General features: G+C 43.6%; 1 protein-coding gene across 5 annotated transcripts in view; it reads left to right on the top strand.

Annotated features, from left to right (window-relative positions):
* The window catches only part of DCLK1 (doublecortin like kinase 1), a 326889-nt gene that overhangs the window by 217564 nt on the left and 84975 nt on the right, over window positions 1-24350 (top strand). For all 5 annotated transcript variants that reach the window (XM_060288223.1, XM_060288221.1, XM_060288222.1 and 2 more), the window contains exon 5: window positions 12284-12400. In XM_060288223.1, the coding sequence (XP_060144206.1) occupies window positions 12284-12400 (117 nt within the window). The remainder of the gene's footprint in view (window positions 1-12283; window positions 12401-24350) is intronic.

Here is a 24350-nt window from a genome sequence, read left to right as displayed (position 1 = left end):
TTTAACATGCAGCCTTATTAGCTATATTTGACAAGTGTGTCACCTAAGTGATTGCCAGCTGTGGAAGAGCAGGATATATCTACTGAGGTGAACTCTTCAGTTTGTCAAAAATAGAAGCAACTCAGAACATTTCTTCTTTCGATTTGTATTGCCATCCGGCTGAAAACACAGTTGCCTTCTCAGCAAACGTTGCAGGACTGAAGAGGGAGTGGCCCTGGAGAAGCTTAGACTATATTAATGATCCTAGAAAGTGTAGCACCTAGAAATGTATCTCTTATTTCTGTTAAACCTGTGCAGTTTTGTCTCTGGGCTTTAAAATTTTTTTTCTAAACATCTTTATTGGAGTATAATTGCTTTACAGTAGTGTGTTAGTTTCTGCTTTATAACAAAGTGAATCAGTTACACATATACATATGTTCCCATATCTCTTCCCTCTTGCGTCTCCCACCCCCCCCACCCTCCCTATCCCACCCCTCTAGGTGGTCACAAAGCACCAAGCTGATCTCCCTGTGCTATGCGCTGCTTCCCACTAGCTATCTATTTTACGTTTGGTAGTTTATATATGTCCATGCCACTCTCTCACTTTGTCCCTGCTTACCCTTCCCCCTCCCTGTATCCTCAAGTCCATTCTCTAGTAGGTCTGGTTTATTCCCTTCTTGCCTCTAGGTTCTTTATGACCTTTTTTTTTTTCCCTTAGATTCCATATATATGTGTTAGCATATGGTATTTGTTTTTCTCTTTCTGACTTAATTCACTCCGTATGACAGACTCTAGGTCCATCCACCTCACTACAAATAACTCAATTTCATTTCTTTTTATGGCTGAGTAATATTCCATTGTATATATGTGCCACATCTTCTTTATCCATTCATCTCTTGATGGACACTTAGGTTGCTTCCACGTCCTAGCTATTGTAAATAGAACTGCAATGAATATTTTGGTACATGACTCTTTTTGAATTATGGTTTTCTCAGGGTATATGCCCAGCAGTGGGATTGCTGGATCATATGGTAGTTCTATTTTTAGTTTTTTTTAAGGAACCTCCATACTGTTCTCCATAGTGGCTGTATCAATTAAAATTTTTTTTATCCTATTTAATCTCTAAATGAAATAACTTGACTTTCTGTTTTCCCTGAAGCAGTATAACAGTCAGGAAAGCTATTGACAGACTGTGAAAGCTGTCCTGTTGTGGGCATTGTCTGTTTTCTGTACTGATTGTGAAAAGAAGGAAAGAATGTATTTCATCCCCGTGTCCTGTGTTCTCTCATGCTGCTATCTTCAAAGAGTACCCTAGAAATCCACAGGCAGAACTGATTCCCAGAAAACTAATTTATATGCAGCACTTAATTTAATTTCTCCAGTGGATCTCCCTGGTGGCACTCTTAGAACATTCTTAGAAGCATTGCTTGTGTGGTACCAATGGGGGACTTTTACAGATGTTTTGTTTTTTCAGGGTAGGTACTTCTGTAATATCCCAAGAAGTCATTCATTCTAAAACCTGTTGATATTTAGAACAATATCTAACTGCTTGTAGGAAAACGAATGGCTGCCGTACTTTTAAGTATCTCCTTGGAAGGAAATGAAAGCTCTCTTAAGAACCTAGTCAACCTTTATTATCTAGCAGCTTTCCTTTATGTCCTGATTTTTTTCTGCTCTGCCACATGCACACGTTTGTGTTACCTGTTTCTTCCCTGAAGCAGCTGAGTCTTGTCAACCCCCATGATTGTCCCTATTCCTTGAAGGCAAAACCTCTAAATAAAATTCTTTCCCAGTGAGACTTTGCTTAGAAGTAGATTTGCATCGTTATTCTTGAGTATCACTCAATCCCTTTATAACCATGTAACTTCAGCTTCTCGTTTATCATGACAGTCATTCTGTCTGATTACTTTCTTCTGCACTAGAGTCTGAGTGTTTATTCCTGGTCTTATAGTTAAGGGTTTTTCCCCCTTAGTTTCCCTATTGGGTTTTTTTTTTTTTTTTTTTAATTCTCCTTGAGATGACAGGGCAGACTCAGAGGCTCGAACAAATTGGGGAATTATCTTCCCAAGCCTTGCCTTTACCTCAGGACATGAAAGCAGGGACCCCCAAATCTCATTTACCCCATGTTGATGCAGGTTTGTGTGTCTTTTCTCAGGATGAGACTCAGCTGATTATTCCTCAAATGCAGGAACCTCTTGCTGGCGAAAAATCTCTGTTCCTAATCAGGCCTGAGGTCCACTCCACAGAACATTTAGATATGACTTTCTGGAAACTTCTTTTGTACACAAGTCCCTCTCCCCACCAAGAACCTGGTTCTTCTGCTTTAACCGACAGATAATGAGCTGGCTGGGACGGGATATTTTCCAATACAGCAGTTCTCCTAAACCTCTTTAATTATCAGAACCACCCAAGGTACTTGTTAAAAATATAGATTCCCAGAACCTCATCCCAGACCTACTGCATCAAAGCATCTGGGGAAGGGGTTTGGGAAGTTGAATGTTCAACAATAACCCCCAAGTGATTCTTATCATAGGGAAAGCTAGAGACACTACTGTAAAATATTGCCCTCTCAAGAAGATGTTAGACTATGTCTGTTATTTTTTTATTTTTTATTTTTTTGCGGTACGCGGGCCTCTCACTGCTGTGGCCTCTCCCGTTGCAGAGCACAGGCTCTGGACGCGCAGGCTCAGCGGCCATGGCTCACGGGCCCCACCGCTCCGCGGCATGTGGGATCTTCCCAGACCCGGGCACGAACCCGCGTCCCCTGCATCGGCAGGCGGACTCTCAACCACTGCGCCACCAGGGAAGCCCTACGTCTGTTATTTAATGCCTTCCTACAGTTACTAATTCCTACTTATTACCATCTATGGCCCTGTTTCTTAAATTATTCCTTGAGTGTCAGAATCATAATCAGCTGAGGTGCTTGTCCAAGATGCAGATGCCTGGCCTTTGAGGTCAGAATCTCTGGGGACTGGAACGAGGGACCTGTTGTTTTTCACATGCTCCCCTAGATCAGAGCCACTGATCTAAGGGGTCCATCCATAGTTCTAGAGCAGTTCTTTTCAAGCTTTAATGTGAATACAAATTACTAGGAACGTTGGTAAAGTGCACATTCTGATTCAGTAAGTCTGGGGTGGGACCGGAGAGTCTGCAAGCTCTCAGGCGATGTTGAGGCCGCTCGCCCATGGACCACATTAGCACAATATGCTAGAGAACTTCTCTAAGCAAAATGCCCCAAACTGTTGGACAGCACAGAGCCTGTGACTCTGTTTTCATGGGAGAAGAGTGGACCCCATCTAAGCTATGACTAGTCCTAATTTCATTAAGGGGGCACAGGATAATTTAGAACAGAGCCTTACCCATTGTGAATGACACACCTGGCATTCTCAGCATTCATCACGTGGGCTGCCCTGTAACTCCATACCTTTCCCAGTGAGACCCTTCCAGACCTCCCGACTCCTGAACCACTCGGGCCTGGGCTGGGCCCACTGGGCCAAGAATGTACACTTATCTTTGTTTCTGCAGGAGCGGGATAAAGTCAGGCATAAAAGTAGCCTTACTCAAGGAGAAAGCTATCAAACTTTTTTCAGTTCATGCTTCTATGATTTTTTATCGTTTTGGGTTTCTTTTGTTTCTTTTTCCTTTCTCTAGGAGAAATTTGTACCCATTTTATTCCTTTTGGTTCTTGGGTAATTTATCTATTTCTTATCTATCTTTCAGATCGTTTCCATCTCGTAGCTAATGAAAGCCAGGTGGTCATGCGTTGTTAATAAATGTGAACTCTTGTTCTCTTCCAAAGTCTGCTTTAGGCTAAGTCTCAGGATGACAGTTGGTTGTTTTTGAAAATTTGAGTTCGGACCAAATCTCAATAGGATGGATGTTTGTTGTTTTTTCAAGACCGATTTATCTTGCTAATCTATCTCCTCGGGCTGTTAGCTTAGTCCTTTGTTCCAGACGCCACATTGCACAATGACTTCAAATGCTGAGCCTCCGGATTTTCTTCAGTCATTTTCTTATCTATATACCAGAGAATGGCAAAAGGTTGCTGGTCTGTGGACTCACACCGTCAGGGTCACCTGGGGATTTTTCTTAATGCTTCAGGTTCTACCTCCAGTGATTCTAATACTGTTGGTCAAAAGAACAACAAAGATTCTGCATGTTTAAAGAGTGGGAAAGTCTGTCCTTTACCCTGAAGGAAGACCACGGGCCTTGGTAAACTCTTGGTCTCTCCTGCCTTTGGCACCTGAAGCCACTACATTGTGTAGACCAGTCAGTAGGTCTCAGAAGTATACCTGACGAAGGTCGTGTTAGCTGGGACTGTCCTGCCCAGCCCTCCCCACCACCCCCCAGTCCACCCTCAAGCTTTGTGGACTGGACCTCCACATCATATCTCAAGTCATTCTCGTCCATCCATTTCTATTACCTGCATCCTGGTCTAAGCCACCACCCTTCCTCTCCTAGATTCGCCCCAGAGTGATCTTTTAGGCTCACAGATCAGAACACAACAATGCCTTTGCTTAAAGCCCTTCTATAACTTCCCATCCTGCTTAGAGTAAAATCCAAACCCCTCATTTGGTCTCCCCAGCCCTGACTTGATCTGGCCCCCGCCTACCTCTTTCCTGTAATCTACCCGTGGCTGGTTCCTTTCTATGTTCGGAGCTCACCTTTGATGTCCTCTACACCCAGAGACCTTCTCTGACCATCACCATCGAGAAACCACTCACCCAGGCGCTGTCACAGCCTCATTTCACCCCTTGGCAAAGCACTTAGAAAATCAGCTCTTGTTCTTGTTTTTGTTTTTAAGGCCCATTTCAACTTCCCATCAGAGTAGGTACCCTGTCTTCTGATTTACTGCTGCATCGGCACTTAAACAGCAGGGACTTGGTAAATATTTGCAAGATGGATGAATTTAAGCTGAGCCGGGAAGTATGAGCTGAAGTGAGCCAGCACAAGGGCGGAATTGTTCCTTGTGCAGGGAAATTAATGTCCTAAAGCCCAGAGGCAGGAAGATACTTAGTGTTTGTCAGAAACTAAAACAATGTGTTCAGAGGAAGGAAGAGAGAGGAGCTGAGGTGGGCAGGGGCCTTAAAGGCTGCACTAAGGCTGTTCACAAAGAGCAGCAAGGAGTCATAGAAGGGTTTTAAGCGGGGGAGTAACAACAGAATCCTGACAAAAGTTTTCAAGAAAGGCTTGTCCTAAAGTTGCGTCACACACACTCTGACAGGTTGAAAGGCCACAAGATGTCAACTTGTAAATGTTACCTTACTTGGAAAAAGCTTCTTTGCAGATATAATTAATTGAAGGATCTTGAGATGAGATTACCTTAGGTCATCCAGTTGAGCCTGAAATGCCATCGCAAATGTCCACCTAAGAAGGAGGCAAAAGCAGATAACACAGACACGCCTAGGGGAAGTCCATGTGAAGATGGAGGCAGAGATCTCCATGATGGGGCCACAAGCCGAGGAATGCCTGGAACCACCAGAAGGTGGAAGAGGCAAGAAAGAGATTCTCTAGAGCCTTCGAAGGGACTGTGGCCCTGCAACACCTTGATTTCAGATTTCTGGCCTCTAGAACTATGTGCGAGTATATTTTGGTCATTGTAAGCCAACACATTTTTGGTAATTTGTTGTGGCAGCCACAGGAAATCAATACATGCACTTTAGAAAAAAGTCATCATTCAGATGATGTGCACCGTCATGCCTCAGTGAGCATAGGTCAAGTGTGAGATGGGAGATGTTCATGTGCTGTTTCCTCCTGTGGATGCTGTCATAACTCTAATGAAGAAAGGTAAGCCTGTTTCATACAACCTGATGCTCAAGTCAAGTTAGTTACTTCGTTTTATGGCCAGCTTAAGAGGGAGAGCCGTGCGTGTTGTAGAAATAAAGAGCAACCAATGAGAACCAGGGAAGGCTATTTACTGTGAGCTTGTTAAAGCAAAGGAGTCAGCGACCATCATTTGCATTTTGGCAGAGACCCAAAGGCAGGCAGAGGAGTGGGAATGCTTTATAGTGGAAAAGGGGAAGGCTTCAGGTGTGCCCTGATTGCTGGCCTGGGGAAGCCAGAAGAGGGATAACTCCATTGTTTTGAGGCAGTGCTATCTGGCTTAATGAATAGAGTTGCAAATTTCCAGTCTCAATAGGTAAGAACCGAAATCTCCTGCCTGGGTATTTGCACTCAACTAAAATGGCTTGGGTAGCACTATTTGGGGATTGGTTCCAAACGTGTCATTGCAGAGGTTAAGTGGTACTTGGAAGGGAGAGGACTGGACTGAGAGTGCAGTGGATTAAGGGCAATGCTCCTGGCCCTTCTGCAACCATCAGATTTGCACAGCACAACATGCAAGTCCTCTTTCTCTACACTGTGCCCCCATGACCTCCTCCATTTTCCAAACTCTCAACTAGGAAACCACCAGCGTTTCAAGACCCCACGTCACCGTGTTCTCAGAGATGGCAAAAACAATCGATGCTGATCCGATTTTAACAGACAATTGGAAGGCTTTCAACACTGCCAGTCACATCATCTACACTGCAGTGGATGCACAGATGCCCGGAACTGTCAATTCATGTTGGCCACATCTACAGCAATAACGTGCAGAATGCATTGTTTAGGGCCCCAGGCTGGTGGTTGGCAATGCCTTCATTAACACCCTCAAGGAAGAATTGAAGAATTTATTGAAGACCGTTGGAAAGATCGCTAATGGAGAGATCCAAAAGTGGTTCTTAACCAAGGGTTATTCCCCCCAGGGGACATTTGGCAACGTGTGGAGACATTTTTTGGTCTTTACAACTAGAGAGGTGCTACTGGCATCCAGTGGGTAGAGACCAGGGATTCAACTAGCGACTGGCACCGAACAGTGCAGTTGTTGTGGGAAAAAGGAAAGAATGAGATAGATCAGCGTTGAGAAATGAGGACCTGGTGGAGCAGGCACAAAGCAGCTCTTCCTGTCTAATGTTGGGAAGCCTCCCTCTTTTCCCCAAGGGCTAAAACTTGGAGACTGCACGATGGGCAGGCTGGGACCATGTAGAGGAAGACACTTAGGGGGTGACAGACATAAGATAGCGGGAACCTGGGTTACCAGGCGATCTCCTAGAGCAAAGCAGCTCCCACGTAACACTCAGCTCTTACTTAGGGAAAATTAACTTTTATTTGACTATCAGGAGAAAAGAAAGTAATTTGGGGAAGAGAATCACTCGTGCTATTAAAGCAGTAGATCTGAGTGGTGACTCTTGAGATGTCAGGACGGAACATCCCAGCCCCAGAAAAGCTTCTGCAGAGGTTATGGAAAGGGTCAGCGCTCAGCCAGCAAATGCCTTCAGAGCTGGTTCGTGTCAGTTTCACAGCCAGCAACCCTGCCGCGTGGGAACATGTGCGTGCCATCTGGAGTCCTGAGCCGGGGGTTCTGAAAGTGGTGGGCCAGTCTAGGTGCTGGGTTTAGACACGCGTGGCTATATTTTTAGAAGGTACTTTAAAAATCTCAGTTTCTGGGACTTTGTTCTCCAGCTAAGCCACTCCAGCTGATGTCTGCTTCCAGCTCAATCTGCTACAGGCTTTATTTTTTAAAGACTATGGTTTTGAGTGTTTTGATCTCCACTGCTTTTATTCTGGACCTGCTGCATTTGGAGCTTAGGAAAGTAACACTGGTTCCAAACCCCATTGCCAGTAGGGAAGGGAGTTTCACTGTAGTGTCAGGATTGGCTCCGAATCTAGGTGGTGCAGAAACAAGAGGATGGACCTCAGCCCTTATCAGAGCATTGCACCTGGGAGATGCAGATCAACCCTTCCAGCATTTGGATTTTCCTGTAATGCTGCCCTGAAGTTCAAGAACCATCATGTTTCTATAGGAAGTAAACTGTGGCCTAGGTCATACCAGGACTGGTCTTTCAGCTCACCCATGCTGACAGACTGGAGGCTAAGCAGGATGGTCAGAGCTTCAAAAACCTTGAGGCAGAAGGTGGTGAATCCCCCAGGCACCGGAGGTGATCAAGAAGAAGCTGGCCAGCCCCTTACCGAGACGGTTGGAGAGGACCTTCATGAATTGAGCAGAGAGTTGATTGGGTAACCATTGACAACCTTGATATTCTTGGAGGGTTCCTTCCAACCCAGAGCATATGAACATGTGAGAGCTACTCATTGGACAGTTAGAGAGCCAGAATTGCAGATTCTCTCTTTTGGTGACCAAGCTTGCGCCATATTTATAGAAAGTCTCTAGAACTAAATGTGCTCCCTAACTGTCTTTTGCACATAGCCACAGACAGGACTGTTGTTGCATTTGGAAGCTTCTTACCTTTGCCAAGTTAAGAGGAAGCTTGTCTTTGTAATCAGGATGGGGAAGAAAGCACAAAGCATCTACTGCTGATAATGGATGCTTCTAGATGAACTTGCCCATCTCCTGAATAGCTCAGAACAACTGATTTTAGAGTTGTGATCACTGAGAGGTCTCTGCCTGACAGTGATTTTATTCTGCTGGTTTTAAAAAGAGATTACAGCCAATGCAGGGTACACGGGTTCGATCCCTGGTCCAGGAAGATCCCACATGCCGCAGAGCAACTAAGCCCATGCACCACAACTACTGAGCCTGCGCTCTAGAGCCCATGCGCCACAACTACTGAGCCCACATGCCACAACTACTGAAGCCTGCGCACCTAGAGCCCATCCTCCGCAACAAGAAGCCACCACAGTGAGAAGCCCACGCACCGCAATGAAGAGTAGCCCCCGCTCGTTCCAAGTAGAGAAAGCCCGTGTGCAGCAATGAAGACCCAACGCAGCCAAAAATAAATGAATAAAATAAATTTATATATATAAAAAGATATTACAGGAGTAAAAAATTCCTTGTTTAAAGGATATCCTCTAGCCAGCCTGCAAATGTCACTAAAGCTGCCTAGGCATTTAGGGGACATCACCTTTGTCTTTCAAGATTCTCCAAAAGATACTAGTGGGCTCCTTTGAATGCATGAGCATCTCTGCTGTGTGAGCTCAGGTGAACTGCTGGTGCCGCCAGTAGAGTTCTATAATCATTTCTATTCTTTAGCACCTTTCGTTATACATCAGCCCACCTACCACCTGTTTCTGAGTCGGGAGAATTTGCATACGTGGAGGTTCTCATGCCCCTGGGAACGTGGCCAAAGAATGTATTCCTTCTCCAGTTTCCTGCCTCTACATCCGCATCTGGTTTGTCTCTAAATCTGGCCATCACAGAAGGCCTGTTTCTTGAGTTGGGGTCCAGAGTGAAGGTGGGAAATGTCGTAACTTCTGTCTTACCAAATCCTGAGAACGTCTGTAAAGCTAACATTAGTACAGACCATATGGAGAACGGTACTTTCCCCCTCATAGAGCTATGATTGCAGGGACTTTCTGAAGCAGAGATTTAATCAGAGCTTGCTTGCTTGCTTGCTATGGGGGGTGGGGGGTCAGTTATCAGAGACCCAGTTCATGTGCTTCATCTGATTTTCTGTACTTGGGTAGGCTGCGATCTTCAGTAGCAAGAGAAATTACTCTCCTGAAGCTTCCTTCAATCTCATCCTCCTTAAGAAGTGTCCATGTTGTCCAGTATCCCCACAGCCAAAGGAAGTTCAGCCCGCTTAATGTGAGAGTGCCAAAAATACCAGAATGAAGGGATTGCCCTCAAAGGCAAATGACCCCAGAAGAGGAGGGAGGGTGCAGGGTGCTATCTCCTTCCTTGCCAGACTCTCTGAAATGTCCTTCATGAGAACAAATAAGGTTTTCTACTTTACTGGCCGTGTACATCATGTTACGCACAATGTTTCTAAATTGTGGTTTTAAGCTGACAAAGATTTGGCATTCTCTCCAAAGGAATGAAGCATTTGTCCTTCACGGCATCTTTTATCACCATAAAATACCATTCCCATTTAAATTAATTAAAATACTTAAAATCTAAACTTTAATGGGAAAGATGGTTGAAGTCTTTTTTTTATAATTTATGGCTTGGCAGTACAATTTTCTCCGATTGGTTTTATTTTGACCTTGGGAAAAAAAGCAGTTACTATCATTGTTTTGTTTCTGTTTTCCTGTATTCAGCCCTAGCCTTTCAGAATTATCCTAGTCCCCTGTATGACTCATGAAGCTTCGCTCTTATACTGAAGGCAAGTGGTATGAGATTTGTAATACTTGTAGTTATCTTTCAGACTCCATGATTCCCCCAAGCGATTGCTTCCCTATGATCCCACTTCTGAAAGAGAGTTCATTGTTTCTTTTTGGGGGGGATGCAATAAGCATGTTGATTGAATTGCAGCTTTAGTATTTAAATTTTAATTTAATGTTGACACGAGAACTGGTCGTTTGCCGTCCTTCCCATTGTCCGCCATCACCCACTTGTCTGTCTTCGACCATGGGCACTGATAACAATTTTCCAGCCTTGATTCACAATGAAGCAGCCTGCTTAGGCCACCACATCAGATCCTGGGGTGGTGAGGAAGCCACTAAACCGAGAGACTTCGATTCTGATGCAAGTCACTTAGCCTCTCGGAGACTCAGTTTCCTTATCTGTAAAATGGGAGGTTGGATTACTCTAATGAATACTAAGAGTTCACACAAGTAGTAACAAGGTCAGTAACAATGTGGGCCCATACTTACTGAGCGGCTATTCCGTCCTTTTCCATATGCCAGGCCTAGGTGGTACCCAGGGGAGTAGGGGGTGGGGAGGCAGAGGAGCAAATGAATACTTTTGATAGATTAATAGTATGGTGAGAACTAAGCTCCAGAGAAGCTGGAGAAGCTGGAGAAGCATGGCATGGGTCCACAAGGTTTTTTTCAATACTCTGAAAATCAAATAAAACGCCTACGTTTGCTCTGGTAAGACTTAGCCACCTGACGAAAATACCGACTTTTTTTCTGGGAGCTGGAAGAATGTCAGCTTGGTGTGGAGAGATTAGTTCTGTTCTGCCGATCCCGAGCCCTGGCTGGTAGGTGGGGTCCGTAACCAGCAGCTCTGCCTCCTGTGGCAAACAGCCTGCGACAAACCCTAAAGTCAACTTTTTAACTCATGTTGCAGCTCACGGATGGGTGTTATTACCAGTGTGCACCATCTGGTAGCTTTCTCTTTTACCCATTCATCCCTGCTAACAAGATACCGAGCTTTTAAAATTATTATCTTAAATTTATGTGACCTGTAAACATTCAGGACCTAGGACCAAAAGTCTTGGTCATCTTGCCCTCGTTATATAGTCCTGGTTTTCGTTTAAACTGAGAAATGTATTGTTACTTTATGCAATTTGTTTCATAAGCCAACATTTTTCAAACATGAGGTCCGCAAAATAAAAATTAGCAGAAAAGAGCCCTCGCTGGTTAAAAGATTCCACTCTGGACTACCAGGTGGGCGGTGTTTCTAGTTCCCAAACCGTGTGTGTTCCCTGTCGTGCCTGCAGAGCTCAGCACCTGGCATGGAGCAGACATGTGGTAAAAGTGTAACTGGGGGGCTTCCCAGGTGGCGCAGTGGTTGAGAGTCCGCCTGCCGATGCAGGGGACACGGGTTCGTGCCCCGGTGTGGGAGGATCCCACGTGCCGCGGAGCGGCTGGGCCCGTGAGCCATGGCCGCTGAGCCTGCGCGTCCGGAGCCTGTGCTCCGCAACGGGAGAGGCCACAACAGTGAGAGTCCCGCGTACCGAAAAAAAAAAAAAAGTAACTGGAAGCACGCCAGTGGGCAGGCAGCATTACAGCAGTCTGATTTGGTTGCTAATGTACTTCTGAAAGGCCAGACCAACGTCCAAAGGCTGGGACAAACTCCAGGATGTGTTGTCCGTTGTGGGGACAGAGCCTTGAGCCAAGTGGATGTCCTCTTCACATGGTCCAAAGATCTGTTTTGGGAATTAAAACCTCCGTAGACACCCTCTCAGGCACTATTCACATGGTGGTTCTGATCGTGTCTTCTGATATCATTATGTTATGCTTCTTGCTTACTTCTACCTTTTAATTTGTGCTGATACGTGCATATGTGTAGTTTGTTTTTGTTCTTTTTTTTTTTTTTTAAAGAAATTGGCATCTCCTGCAGGTCCACCTGGGCAGGACCCAAGCAGCCAATGGCGGTGGTGGCTGGGGGTGTGTGGTCCCGTAACCAAATCCCCGTGGATACAGAGGGACAACCGTATTTACTGTGTTGTCTAAGATGCTCACTGTGCCCTTTCTGGTTTTTTTTTTTTTTTTTGGTTCTGTCGTCATAGATACATACTGGGCTGGCAGAAAGCACGTGTGACCGAGGATGCCTGTGTATTTCTACTTCCAGGTTTATTATACATTTCGAATGGTATGTGCGTGACCCTGTAATGATGTGTGGCCTTTCTTCTTTCCCCAGAATGTCGAGTGGTGAAGTCCACTTCTTACACCAAAATAGCTTCATCATCCCGCAGGAGCACCACCAAGAGCCCAGGACCTTCCCGGCGCAGCAAATCCCCGGCATCAACCAGCTCAGGTAAAGCTGCAAAGGAGCCTGCAGTGGCTGCCTTGTTTCTGACGCACAATGAACAGAGGGTGTGTGAAGCCCAGAGCATGAGATTTCAAGAGAGTGTAGATTCCGGTTTATAATTTTAGAACATGTTGAAGTGGTGGAACAGATTTGCCAGAGTCTAGCATGTTGGCTGTAAGAAAAAGCATCAGGTTCGGGAAAACTTAGTAAAGATTCAGAAAACCCAGACTTGCCCACAGATAGAAGTACTCTTCTGACTTGCATCATTTCTGCTGCAGAAATTATATTTTAGGATAAAGGCCCCCAGCGTGAGAAATCTCTGTTAAAGCATTTGTTCTTCTTGGGACTGGCTGGTGAGGAGTTTACAGTTTATATTTGCTGAGCCTTTGTTTAACACATTTTTTACTCTGACCCCAGCATGGCTCTGGGGCTAAAAGCCGTGAGGAGAGACTGGTGCTGGGGTAGCTGCAGTGACTCTGGGCCTGTGACCTGTCTGTCCTTGTGCTCTAGTGCTGGTGTTGGAGCAGGATGTGTACTTATAGCATGACCGCCTCAGACCTACCTTTTCCTTCTTTGGTCTTAAATCTGACATCAATTGGGACTTCCCTCGCCGTCCAGTGGTTAAGACTTCGCCTTCCAGTGTAAGGGGTGCGGGTTCGATCCCTAGTTGGGGAGCTAAGATCCCACATGCCTCGTAGCCAAAAAACCAAAACATAAAACAGAAGCAATCGTGTAACAAATTCAATAAAGACTTTAAAAATGGTACACGTCAAAAAAAAAAAAAAAAAAAAAAAAAAGCTGAAAAAAAACTGACATGAATTGGTTTGTATGTTTGGGTCTTAGGTATAAGGTCTACTTCACGATGGAAGGGAATTATTTATTAAATGCTATAAACTGTTGAATGTGAATTATTAAATGATACATACATCAAAGTGATTGTCAGTCACCTGATTTTATGAAGGCAGGGAAGCTCTTAGAAATAGGGACCAAGACCTGTAGGGTCTATATTGAAGCCTTCTTGTACTCAGCAGTGTGGTCCCAGAGGGATGTGAAAAGAGCTCTAGGCTGGGGGCTACAGGGCCTACCTCTGGCACCACTGCCCAGTGTGAGTTATAACCTCCCTATTTAAAATTGGAGGTGCTATAAACTGTTTTTCCTCGTAAAAGCTAAAATTGAAACCTCCAAAGTCAGTCTTGGAAGAAGGGACTCTTAGTTGGCTGGAGAGCTAGACCACCGGGCCCATGTTAGTTCTCTAAGAGTCGCCTTCCCCTGGGCGCGTTGCTAATTACTGCTATTCCCTAGACAGGTCTGCAAAGACCTTCTCCTCACTCTGTGTTGGCATCGATGAGCTGCCATGTCCCTTTCTGGCTGTCTAATCATGGCAGCCAAGATTGAATGGAGGCCTACAGGAGGAAAAGATGGTAATACAGAGCAAAAAAAGGGAGAGAGAATTTTTGCAGCTCAGAAATAAATAACCTTGTAAACAGTGAAGAGCCTATTTTATTTCAAAAAGGGAAGCTAAAATTTCAGTTAAGAAAAAAGAATCATAAATCTGATCTTAAAAAGATAATAATGAATATAGGAAATTGTTTCACTTTGGAACTAATTGGTCACATAGTTACTATTCACCATCTCTTAAGATTATATAAGTCTTATAAATGTATTTAATTATAATCTTATAAATAAAGATGAATATATCATTTACCAAAAGTAATTTTGGAAACTCAAAAGAGGAGATAGGCAACTGTATTAAATGTATTTGTATTTGTCACCGCCAACGTTTGGAACCATTCCCTTTAGAAGTTTAAAATGCATAGGGTACATTACTTCAAAATTGATAGATGGATTCAAACAATCATTTCTATTTTCTGTTGTTTCCCTGAATCTCTTTTCCGCTATAGTTAGAACCTGGTTGGTTTGACCAGCAATCACTTGTAATGTGTGATAGGTATGCCATGCCTGGGAGTTATCGTTTCCATACAGAAAGCGGAATCCAGATCCATTCTAAAATCAGTATGTTCTTGAAGAATTAACACTTCAGTCAAGGTATCTTTAACTTTTAGGCCAAAATGAATTAAAAAGCCCTGCTCACGTTTTCTTTAATATAAGCCTTTGACACATATCAAGTTTTCAACTTCTTGCATTTTGATTTAGAAGATATCATACAATCATTTCCTGGTTATATAAGAGCTTATAATATGTGATGACTGTCTCTTGATTCTGACTTGCTGTCAAATCTTCCCACCTTCCTCTGGATGATTCTAATTTAGAGGGGGTTTATAGAGCAGCAATACCCGGTCGCAAATGAGTGGATTATGCCAGGGACCCCAAGATCACTCCCTCTCCCCGGGACCTAAACGCAGGGTTTAGGAAGTCCAGTGGTGTTTATGTATCTTTTCAGGGAAAGTGCAGATGCTGGATGTCAGGGGATCACCTGCCTTGTGCCCCTCCACTGAACTAGCCTAAGATTCCTGTCTCTACTCAGGTTTGTCTCTTGAAACCGTGGAACGGAGCAGTGAATTATCTCTATATTGACTGTATCCGAATTTTCTGAAAATAGCCTATTCATTGTTTTCCATAAATCGTAGGACTGGAATGTGAACAATTTTCCTTGAATACTCCTTAAACATTGATATTGTCCCAAGCCCCATTCCACCATGAACCTGACTTAACATTAAGTAATCTTTGTTTTTCCCTCTTACACAAGTGCCTGAAGTTTGAAATGATTTCTCCTCCAGTTTTAAAACTTCTCCTTCCAATATTCATCTTCCTGCATGATACGGAGACTGGAGCATCGTATAGAGTTAAGATTTGTAGGTTCCCGTGTTGTTCGTGGTCATATTGTTGGCTTACATTTAAATGAAACGTCAGAGTTCACGTAGAACTTTTATCTCTTTGATCTATTTTGATCCTCCCAACAATCTCCCAACAACAAGCAAGACAAGACATTATTCTTTGTTATATAATCATATACTCTGTTTTTTAAATGAGGAAGCAGGCGTAGAGCTGGGGGAACTGCTTGGCCCAGAGTCACAGAATTAATAGTGGCAACTCAGAGCCGGCACGTGGGGCTTCCAGTGCTCCGGATACAGCAGGCTGGCCACTCTTGATACCTGCTTCTTCACGTCTGCTTATTAAAATTTTGATCTTAAGGAAATAACTGATGCAGCACCTAGTTTAAGATTGAAATTTACAACACCGTAACCCTTTGCAACAGAAGCCTGAGCGTTAGTCCCAGACATCAGCATTCTGGGGGGTGAAGTGATTCACCCTGACTTCAGGATGTATGTCAGTGGTAGGCAGAAACTTTCCTTTGTAAGTCAGTCTTAGAATAAGAATGAGAATGCTTGGTAAATCTTGTCTTTGCTCCTTACTCATTTCTCTTCTTGGGACTAGAAGAAGTTAGAGGTGTTTTATTAATGTAAGGTATTCATTGAGACATTCAGAAATATCCAGTTCAGGCCTGCTAGTGTCAGGAACTTGCTAGGCGCTAATAATGCAGAGATGAAAGAAACAGCCCCTCCACTCAAGAAGCACACGGTGCAAGCCCCCTAAATAATTTATAGATAACATAATTCATGTAGCTGTTGAATTATTATTAGTCTCTGTAACAGTAAGGGTCCAAAGAAGGCAAATTGGAGCTAGAAGAAAAGAAACCAGAAGTCTTAATAACAATAGAAGAATAAGGGGCCCCCAGACAATTGTGTGCAGAGCCGTTGAATGAGGTATCACTAAGAAATGGGGAAAACGGGTTTTAGCTTCTTAAAGGAACAAGAATACATAAGAGCATCATAAAGAGAGTTTAATATGGGTTGAATCTTTATTCATGTGTCTGTCTTTGGAACACAGACATCTCATAAAATGTGTAATTTAAAAGTGAATTTCTTTTCAACAAATTCCTTTGTCTGCATAGGGAAGTTATAACAAAGTGTCTCCCCAAATAAGAGTGTTCTGTGCACTCATTCCATTTCAGTAAGAATGGCTAAGGTTTCCTTTTACTTTATATTGTTTTCTTAATATTAAAAGTATAAGAAAACCACATTTACCTATCTTGAATTTTCATTACTGTAGTCCTCCTTAAAAACTTAGAGATTTCAAAATTTTGACCTCTTCTTGGATTCCTTAGAAAAACATGGGTCTGTGTGTTTGTTTTAGTTTTGTTCCCATTTAGATGGACGGCCGTTTTTTTTTCTTTTTTGTAGAGTGACTCCTTCTGTTTAGAATCTCTATCTATACAAGCCGTGACAAACATAACTGAGTGCCCCGTCGTGCCTTACATTCATCAATCCAAGCATGAGCTGATGCACGTTCTTGCCCTCCAGAAGCTTATGGTCTAAGGTAGAAACACTCATAGCAACAACCATTCATTCCTTCAGTATGCATTGAGAACCCACCATGGACTAGTGATGTGAGAGTTGCAAGAGTGAACATTTGAAAGAGGGAAATCTGGATGCCTTAGTTAATGACCTTCTACCATGACAGAAGCATCATTCCATATTTCCCAGGCTTAAAACTTACTTGTATGTGACTCTTGAAATCCTGAAGTCTTTTTATTTATGCTAGTCAAAATTTACTTTTTTACAGTTATATAAAAATATTTTATGCAACATATGCAGATAAGAATCAAAGCTGGGGAAGCAAAGATAATTTTAATCAGCTTGCTGGTCCAATTTGTCAGCTGTTAAAATTTATATCAAACACCTTCAAAGACAGATTGCTAGCTATTAATTTTTCAGCTCAGTCTTTTTCCTTTAGTGTAGAGATTTCAGCCATGTATTTTCTATAGAGGATCTTTTCTGCTTTGGCATTCCAAGAGAATTGTTGAAAACAAAATGCACCAAGAAAATCAAGAGGGCTGAAGATTCATTCCCTGTGTTTTTAGAATTTTTTGCTGCATATATGCTGAATCCTCCTTCCATTCTCTTTCCCTGTACCCATCAACTGCCCCTAGCACTCGCTCTCAACAGGTGAGTATTTCCAAAGATAGTCCTTCAAACTTTGAACGGTTATCTTGACCCACCGTCTTTGTGGGGGCAGCATTGTATGTCAACTCCTGTTGTAAAGTCCTCACTGCTAATGCTCCATGTTAGTTAAATAAATATTTCCTGAGCATCTACTGTGTGCCAGGCTTGTGTTAGTTTGTAAGGATACAAAGATGATTAAACCGCTGTTCTTGTCTTCAAGTTGGGAAACAAACATATATAACACTATGATAGTGTAGTAAGGGCTGTGACAGCCCAGAGAAAGAAGGGGCTAAATCTCATTAATAGGGTCAGAGAAAAAAGGCTTATAAATTGGGACATGAAGGATCTTGCCAGGAGAAGGGCCAGGAGGACATCACCACCTGAGAAAACAGTGAGAGTTAAGGCACAAAGGCATGGAAGTATATGGCATGTTTAAGGAGCAGTGGCTAGTCCAATAAAAATGAATGGTAGCATTACAGGAAAGGGAGAAGATGGTGGTAGCCTAGTTGGTTGCGCTGAGATTGCACAGGGCCATGAAGGCATAATTTTGTTGTAGGTATTAGGGGGTGAAAAGGGATTTTTAGTAAGGCCATGATTTGATTTTTATCTGAATTTTGGAAACAGTGGTACAGTGGTAGAGGGGATGGCTACACGTGAAGAGCCAAGAGCCAGGAAGGCTCCATGAAGTCATCCTGGAAAGAATTGTTAGGACAGAATTTAAACAACAACGCTTAAAATGGGGGAGACTTCAAAAGGGAAATGAAACCAGGAATTTCACTGGATATGAGGCCAGAGGAAGAGAGAGGCATCAGAGATGTGGAGCAGGTTTGCCAGTCGAGGAGGAGAGTAGGGAAGGGGTCTCGTTTTAGACCTGTCCCATGTGAGATGCTTCAGAAGCATCAGCGGGCAAGTAGTGAGGGACAGTGTGTAAGTCAGATGTGAGCTGACAATGCGTATTTGAGAGACCCTGGCATATAGTAGTGATTTAAATAATAGAAATGTAAAATACCTCTCCCCTCAACCCAAGGAGAGATTTGTAAGGATAAGGATGAAAATGGAACCACGGGGAACATCTGCAGTTATACGAGCACATCAGGAGGACCTTCAAGATGGTGGAGGAGTAAGACGCGGAGATCACCTTCCCCCCGACAAGTACATCAAAAATACATCTGCATGTGGAACAACTCCTACAGAACACCTACTGAACGCTGGCAGAAGACCTCAGACTTCCCAAAAGGCAAGAAAATCCCCACGTACCTGGGTAGGGCAAAAAAAGAAAAAAAAAAAAAGAAAAAACAGAGACAAAAGAATAGGGACAGGACCTGCACCTCTGGGAGGGAACTGGGAAGGAGGAAAAGTTTCCACACACTAGGAAGCCCCTTCACTGGTGGAGACGTCGGGTGGGCAAGGGGGAAGCTTCGGAGCCACGGAGGAGAGCGCAGCAACAGGGCTGCGGAGGGCAAAGCGGAGAGATTCCCGCACAGAGGATCGGTGCTGACTGGCACTCACCAGGCCAAGAGGCTTGTCTGCTCACCCGCTGGGGCGGGCGGGGGCTGGGAGCCGAGGCTCCAGCGTCGGAGGTCAGATCCCAGGGAGAGGACTGGGATTGGTGGCGTGAACACAGCCTGAAGGGGGCTAGTGCGCCGCGGCTAGCCAGGAGGGAGTCCAGGAAAAAGTCTGGAAGTGCCTAAGAGGCAAGAGACCATTGTTTCGGGGTGCGCGAGGAGAGGGGATTCTTCCCCTGTCTGCCTGCAGAAGGCAGAGCACCACCTAAATGACCTCTAGAGATGGGTGTGAATCGAAGCTATCAGCTTGGAACCCAGAGATAGGCATGAAATGCTAACACTGCTGCTCCAGCCACCAGGAATCCTGTGTGCAAGCACAGGTCACTCTCCACATCCCCCGGGGAACCTGTGCAACACGCCACCGCCAGGGTCCCGTGATCCAAGGACAAGTTCCCTGGGAGAACACACGGCATGCCTCAGGCTGAACACACACTGGCCTCTGCTGCCACAGACTCATCCAGCATTACAATTATAACTTCTGTACCCCTCCCTCCCCTGGCGTGAGTGAGCCAGAGCCCCCGAATCAGCCGCTGCTTTAACCCCGTTCTGTCTGAGCAAAGAACAGATGCCCTCAGGCGACCTGTACGCAGAGGCAGGGCCAGATCCAAAGCTGAACCCCAGGAGCTGTGCGAACAAAGAAGAGAAAGGAAAATCTCTCCCAGCAGCCTCAGGAGAAGTGGATTAAATCTCTACAATCAGCTTGATGTACCCTGCATCTCTGGAATACCTGAATAGACAACGAATCATCCTAAAATTGACACAGTGGACTTTGGGAGCAACTGTAGACTTGGGGTTTGCTGTCTGTGACTGATTTTTTTCTGATTTTTACATTTATCTTAGTATAGTTTTTAGCACTTGTTATCCTTGGTGGCTTTGTTTATTGGTTTGGTTGCTATCTTCTTTTTTATTATTATTATTATTTTAATTTTTTATTTTAATAATTTTAAAAATTTATTATTATTATTATTTTCTTTATTTTTTTTCTCCCTTTTCTTCTGAGCTGTGTGGCTGACAGGGTCTTGATGCTCTGGTCTGGTGTCAGGCCTTACCCTCTGAGGTGGGAGAGCTGAGTTCAGGACATTGGACCACCAGAGACCTCCCAGCCCCACATAATATCAATTGGTGAGAGCTCTCCCAGAGATCTCCATCTCAATGCTAAGACCCAGCTCCAACCAACGACCAGCAAGCTCCAGTGCTGGACACCCCATGCCAAACAACTAGCAAGACAGGAATACAACCCCACCCATTAGCAGAGAGGCTGCCTAAAATCATACTAAGCTTACAGATACCCCAAAATACACCACCAGACACAGCCCTGCCCAATAGAAAGACAAGATCCAGCCCCACCCACCGGAACACAGGCACCAGTCCCCTCCACTGGGAAACCTACACAAGCCACTGAACCAACCTCACCCACTGGGGGCACACACCAAAAACAATGGGAACTACGCACCTGCATCCCGTGAAAAGGAGACCCCAAACACAGTAACATAAACAAAATGAGAAGACAGAGAAATACGCAGCAGATGAAGAAGCAAGGTAAAAACCCACCAGACCAAACAAATGAAGAGGAAATAGGCAGTCTACCTGACAAAGAATTCAGAGTAATGGTAGTAAAGATAATCCAAAATCGTGGAAATAGAATGGAGAAAATGGAAGAATTAACAAGGACCTAAAAGAACCAAAGAGCAAACAAACAATGATGAATAACACAATAAATGAAATTAAAAATTCTCTAGAAGGAATCAATTACAGAATAACTGAGACAGATAATGGATAAGTGACCTGGAAGATAAAATAGTGGAAATAACTACTGCAGAGAAGAATAAAGAAAAAAGAATCAAAAGATGCTACCAGAAAACTACTGGAGCCAATCAATGAATTTGCTAAAGTAGCAGGATACAAAATTAATGCACAGAAATCTTTTGCATTCCTATACACTAATGATGAAAAATCTGAAAGAGAAATTACGGAAACACTTCCATTTACCATTGTAACAAAAAGAATAAAATACCTAGGAATAAACCTACCTAAGGGGACAAAAGATCTATATGCATAAAACCAGAAGACACTGATGAAAGAAATTAAAGACAACACAAATAGATGGAGAGATATACCATATCCTTGGATTGGAAGAATCAACATTGTGAAAATGACTCTACTACCCAAAGCAGTCTACAGATTCAGTCAATCCCTATCAAACTACCAATGGCATGTTTTTGCAGAAATAGAACAAAAATTTTCACAATTTGTAGGGAAACACAAAAGACCCAGAATAGCCAAAGCAATCTTGAGAAAGAAAAACGGAGCTGGAGGAATCAGGCTCCCTGACTTCAGACTATACTACAAAGCTACAGTAATGATAACAGTATGGTACTGGCACAAAAACAGAAATATAGATCAATGGAACAGGATAGAAAGCCCAGAGATAAACCCATACACATATGGTCGCCTTATCTTTGATAATGAAGGCAAGAATATACAATGGAGAAAAGACAGCTTCTTCAATAAATGGTGCTGGGAAAACTGGACAGCTACATGTAAAAGAATGAAATTAGAACACTCCCTAACACTGTATACAAAAATAAACTCACAATGGCTTAAAGACCTAAATGTAAGGCCAGACACTATAAAACTCTTAGAGGAAAACAGAGACTGAACACTCTATGACATAAATTACAGCAAGATCCTTTTTGACCCACCTCCTAGAGAAATGGAAATAAAAACAAAAATAAACAAATGGGACATAATGAAACTTAAGAGCTTTTGCACAGCAAAGGAAACCATAAACACAATGAAAAGACAAGTCTCAGAATGGGAGAAAATATTTGCCAACGAAGCAACTGACTAAGGTTAATCTCCAAAATATACAAGCAGCTCAGGCAGCTCAATATTAAAAAAAACAAACAACCCAATCCAGAAATGGGCAGAAGACCTAAATAGACATTTCTTCAAAGAAGGTATACAGATTACCAACAAACGCATGAAAGAATGCTCAACATCACTAATCATTAGAGGAATGCAAATCAAAGCTGCAGTGAGGTATCACCTCACACTGGTCAGAATGGCCATCATCAAAAAATCTACAAACAATAAATGCTGGAGAGGGTGTGGAGAAACGGGAACCCTCTTGCACTGTTGGTGGGAATGTAAATTGATACAGCCACTATGGAGAACAGTATGGAGTGTCCTTGAAAAACTAAAAATAGAACTACCATATGACCCAGCAATCCCACTACGGGGCATATTTCCTGAGAAAACCATAATTCAAAAAGAGTCGTGTACCACAGTGTTCATTGCAGCACAATTTACAATAGCCAGGACATGGAAGCAACCTAAGTGTCCATCGACAGATGAATGGATAAAGAAGATGTGGCACATATATACAATGGAATATTACTCAGCCATAAAAAGAAACGAAATTGAGTTATTTGTAGTGAGGTGGATGGACATAGAGTCTGTCATATAGAGTGAAGTCAGTCAGAAAGAGAAAAACAAATACCGTATGCTAACATATATATATGGAATCTAAAAAAAATAAAGGTTCTGAAGAACCTAGGGGCAGGACAGGAATAAAGATGTAGAGAATGTACTTGAGGACATGGGGAGGGGGAAGGGTAAGCTGGGACGACGTGAGAGAGTGGCATGGACATATATACACTACCAGATGTAAAATAGATAGCTAGTGGGAAGCAGTCCCATAGCACAGGGAGATCAGCTCGGTGCTTTGTGACCACCTAGAGAGGTGGGATAGGGAGGGTGGGAGGGAGGGAGACGCAAGAGGGAGGGGATACGGGGATATATGTATACATCTAGCTGATTTACTTTGTTATACATCAGAAAATAAGACAACATCGTAAAGCAATTATACTCCAATAAAGATGTAAAAAAAAAACTCATTTGTCTATCTTGCAAAAAAAAAAAACACATCAGCAGAGACAAGGGGACAATGAGGATGCAGTAACAGAAGTCAAAGGGGCAGAAAGTATTGAGATGGAGGAAGAGGCAGAAATGTTAAGAGGGCAAGTAGCATGAAAACTGAAGGGAGGTCATGAGAACTGGAGCTAGGTCATAGGACTTGGCAGCGAGGACACCACTGGTGACCTGTGCAGGGTCCATTTCTGGGGGCATGTTTTCCCAGGGGGTCATTATGGGACTGACCCGGGGCTGACTCCCAGGCTAAACTCCAAGGAGAGGCTGCCCTGCAATCAGTACCTTGTAGGGTGTGGGCAGAGTACCCAGAGCCCATCAGTCCCAGGACCCTCATCCACCCTGATCCTTGCTTCCTTAAGTGCCTGATGCCCTCATAATAACCGCGGCATATTCTGGGATCCCGGTTAACACATTTTCATAATTTTAAATCAGAGGACTCTAGATGATTCTGTTTTATTGTTGAATTAGAGATCTCTTTCCTTTTACCCTGAAATCGTCTTTGACTCCTTTTCCCCCTCCTCTTCCACGTTTCGTTGGTCACCAGTCTTCGTGGCTCTTCCTCTGCTGTCCTAGGACTCTGCTTTCTCACAGCTGCAGAAGCCACTTGCTAGCTGGCCTCCTCCCTGTCTTTGTCCTCTGCCCCTGACATCTGCCCTGCTCACTGATGTCAGACTTGTTGCCGTTACTTACCATCTGCTAAATAAAGTCTGGACTCTATTCTCAGATGAAGACCTGTCTTGATTTGGCCACAGTCTTCCTTTGCAGCTGTATCTCCCATGTCTTCTCTGGACTTGTGCTCCAGCCTATACACCAACTTAAATTTCCACCAGATACTCCTTGGACTTTTCCACCTCCTACCTTTATTCCTATCACTTTCTAGAAGCCTTCCTTTGTCACTTCTGGTCAAAAGCGCACACCACCAGGTTGGCCCCGCCGACCTCTGTGAGGGTCTTTCCCACCTCCCCAGACCTGTGACAGTTGATTTGGCTACTGGGCTACAGGTGACATGCTGTATTACCCTCCCAAGTCTTAAGGTTTCGGAGGGCATGTGTTCTTTTCACATCCTACAGTGCCTTCAAGTTCATGGTCCCTACTAAGTAAATGTTGACCAGATGAGTGAATTGAGGAACAATAGGATCTTTTCAAGTTGCTTAGACTTGCTGAGGTTCAAGGGCCTTTTTGTAAATATTTATTAAATAATTAATTCATAGAGCCATGTTCCTTTCTCCATCCCCAGTGTTTTCTGTTGACCTCCCCACTTGCCATTGTTCTCACTAGATAAGATAGTCCCTTTGAATTGGACCCATTGTCTCAGTTTAAGAGAATGCAGACAAATGGAGAAAATTAGGGCTCCGTCTCACCTATGAGGTGAGCACCTATGAAGATAAAATTAGGAAAAAAGCATTTATTCTCAAGCGTTCCCCCACCCATTAGACGCTTGTCTATTTTCTCTTTGCCTCAGTTGACTCCGTCTGCTTTTTTTCTTTTTTGTTT

This window comes from Globicephala melas, chromosome 18, assembly GCF_963455315.2.
Source record: "Globicephala melas chromosome 18, mGloMel1.2, whole genome shotgun sequence".
Taxonomy (NCBI): domain Eukaryota; kingdom Metazoa; phylum Chordata; class Mammalia; order Artiodactyla; family Delphinidae; genus Globicephala; species Globicephala melas.
This window is presented reverse-complemented; position numbering and strand designations above follow the sequence as displayed.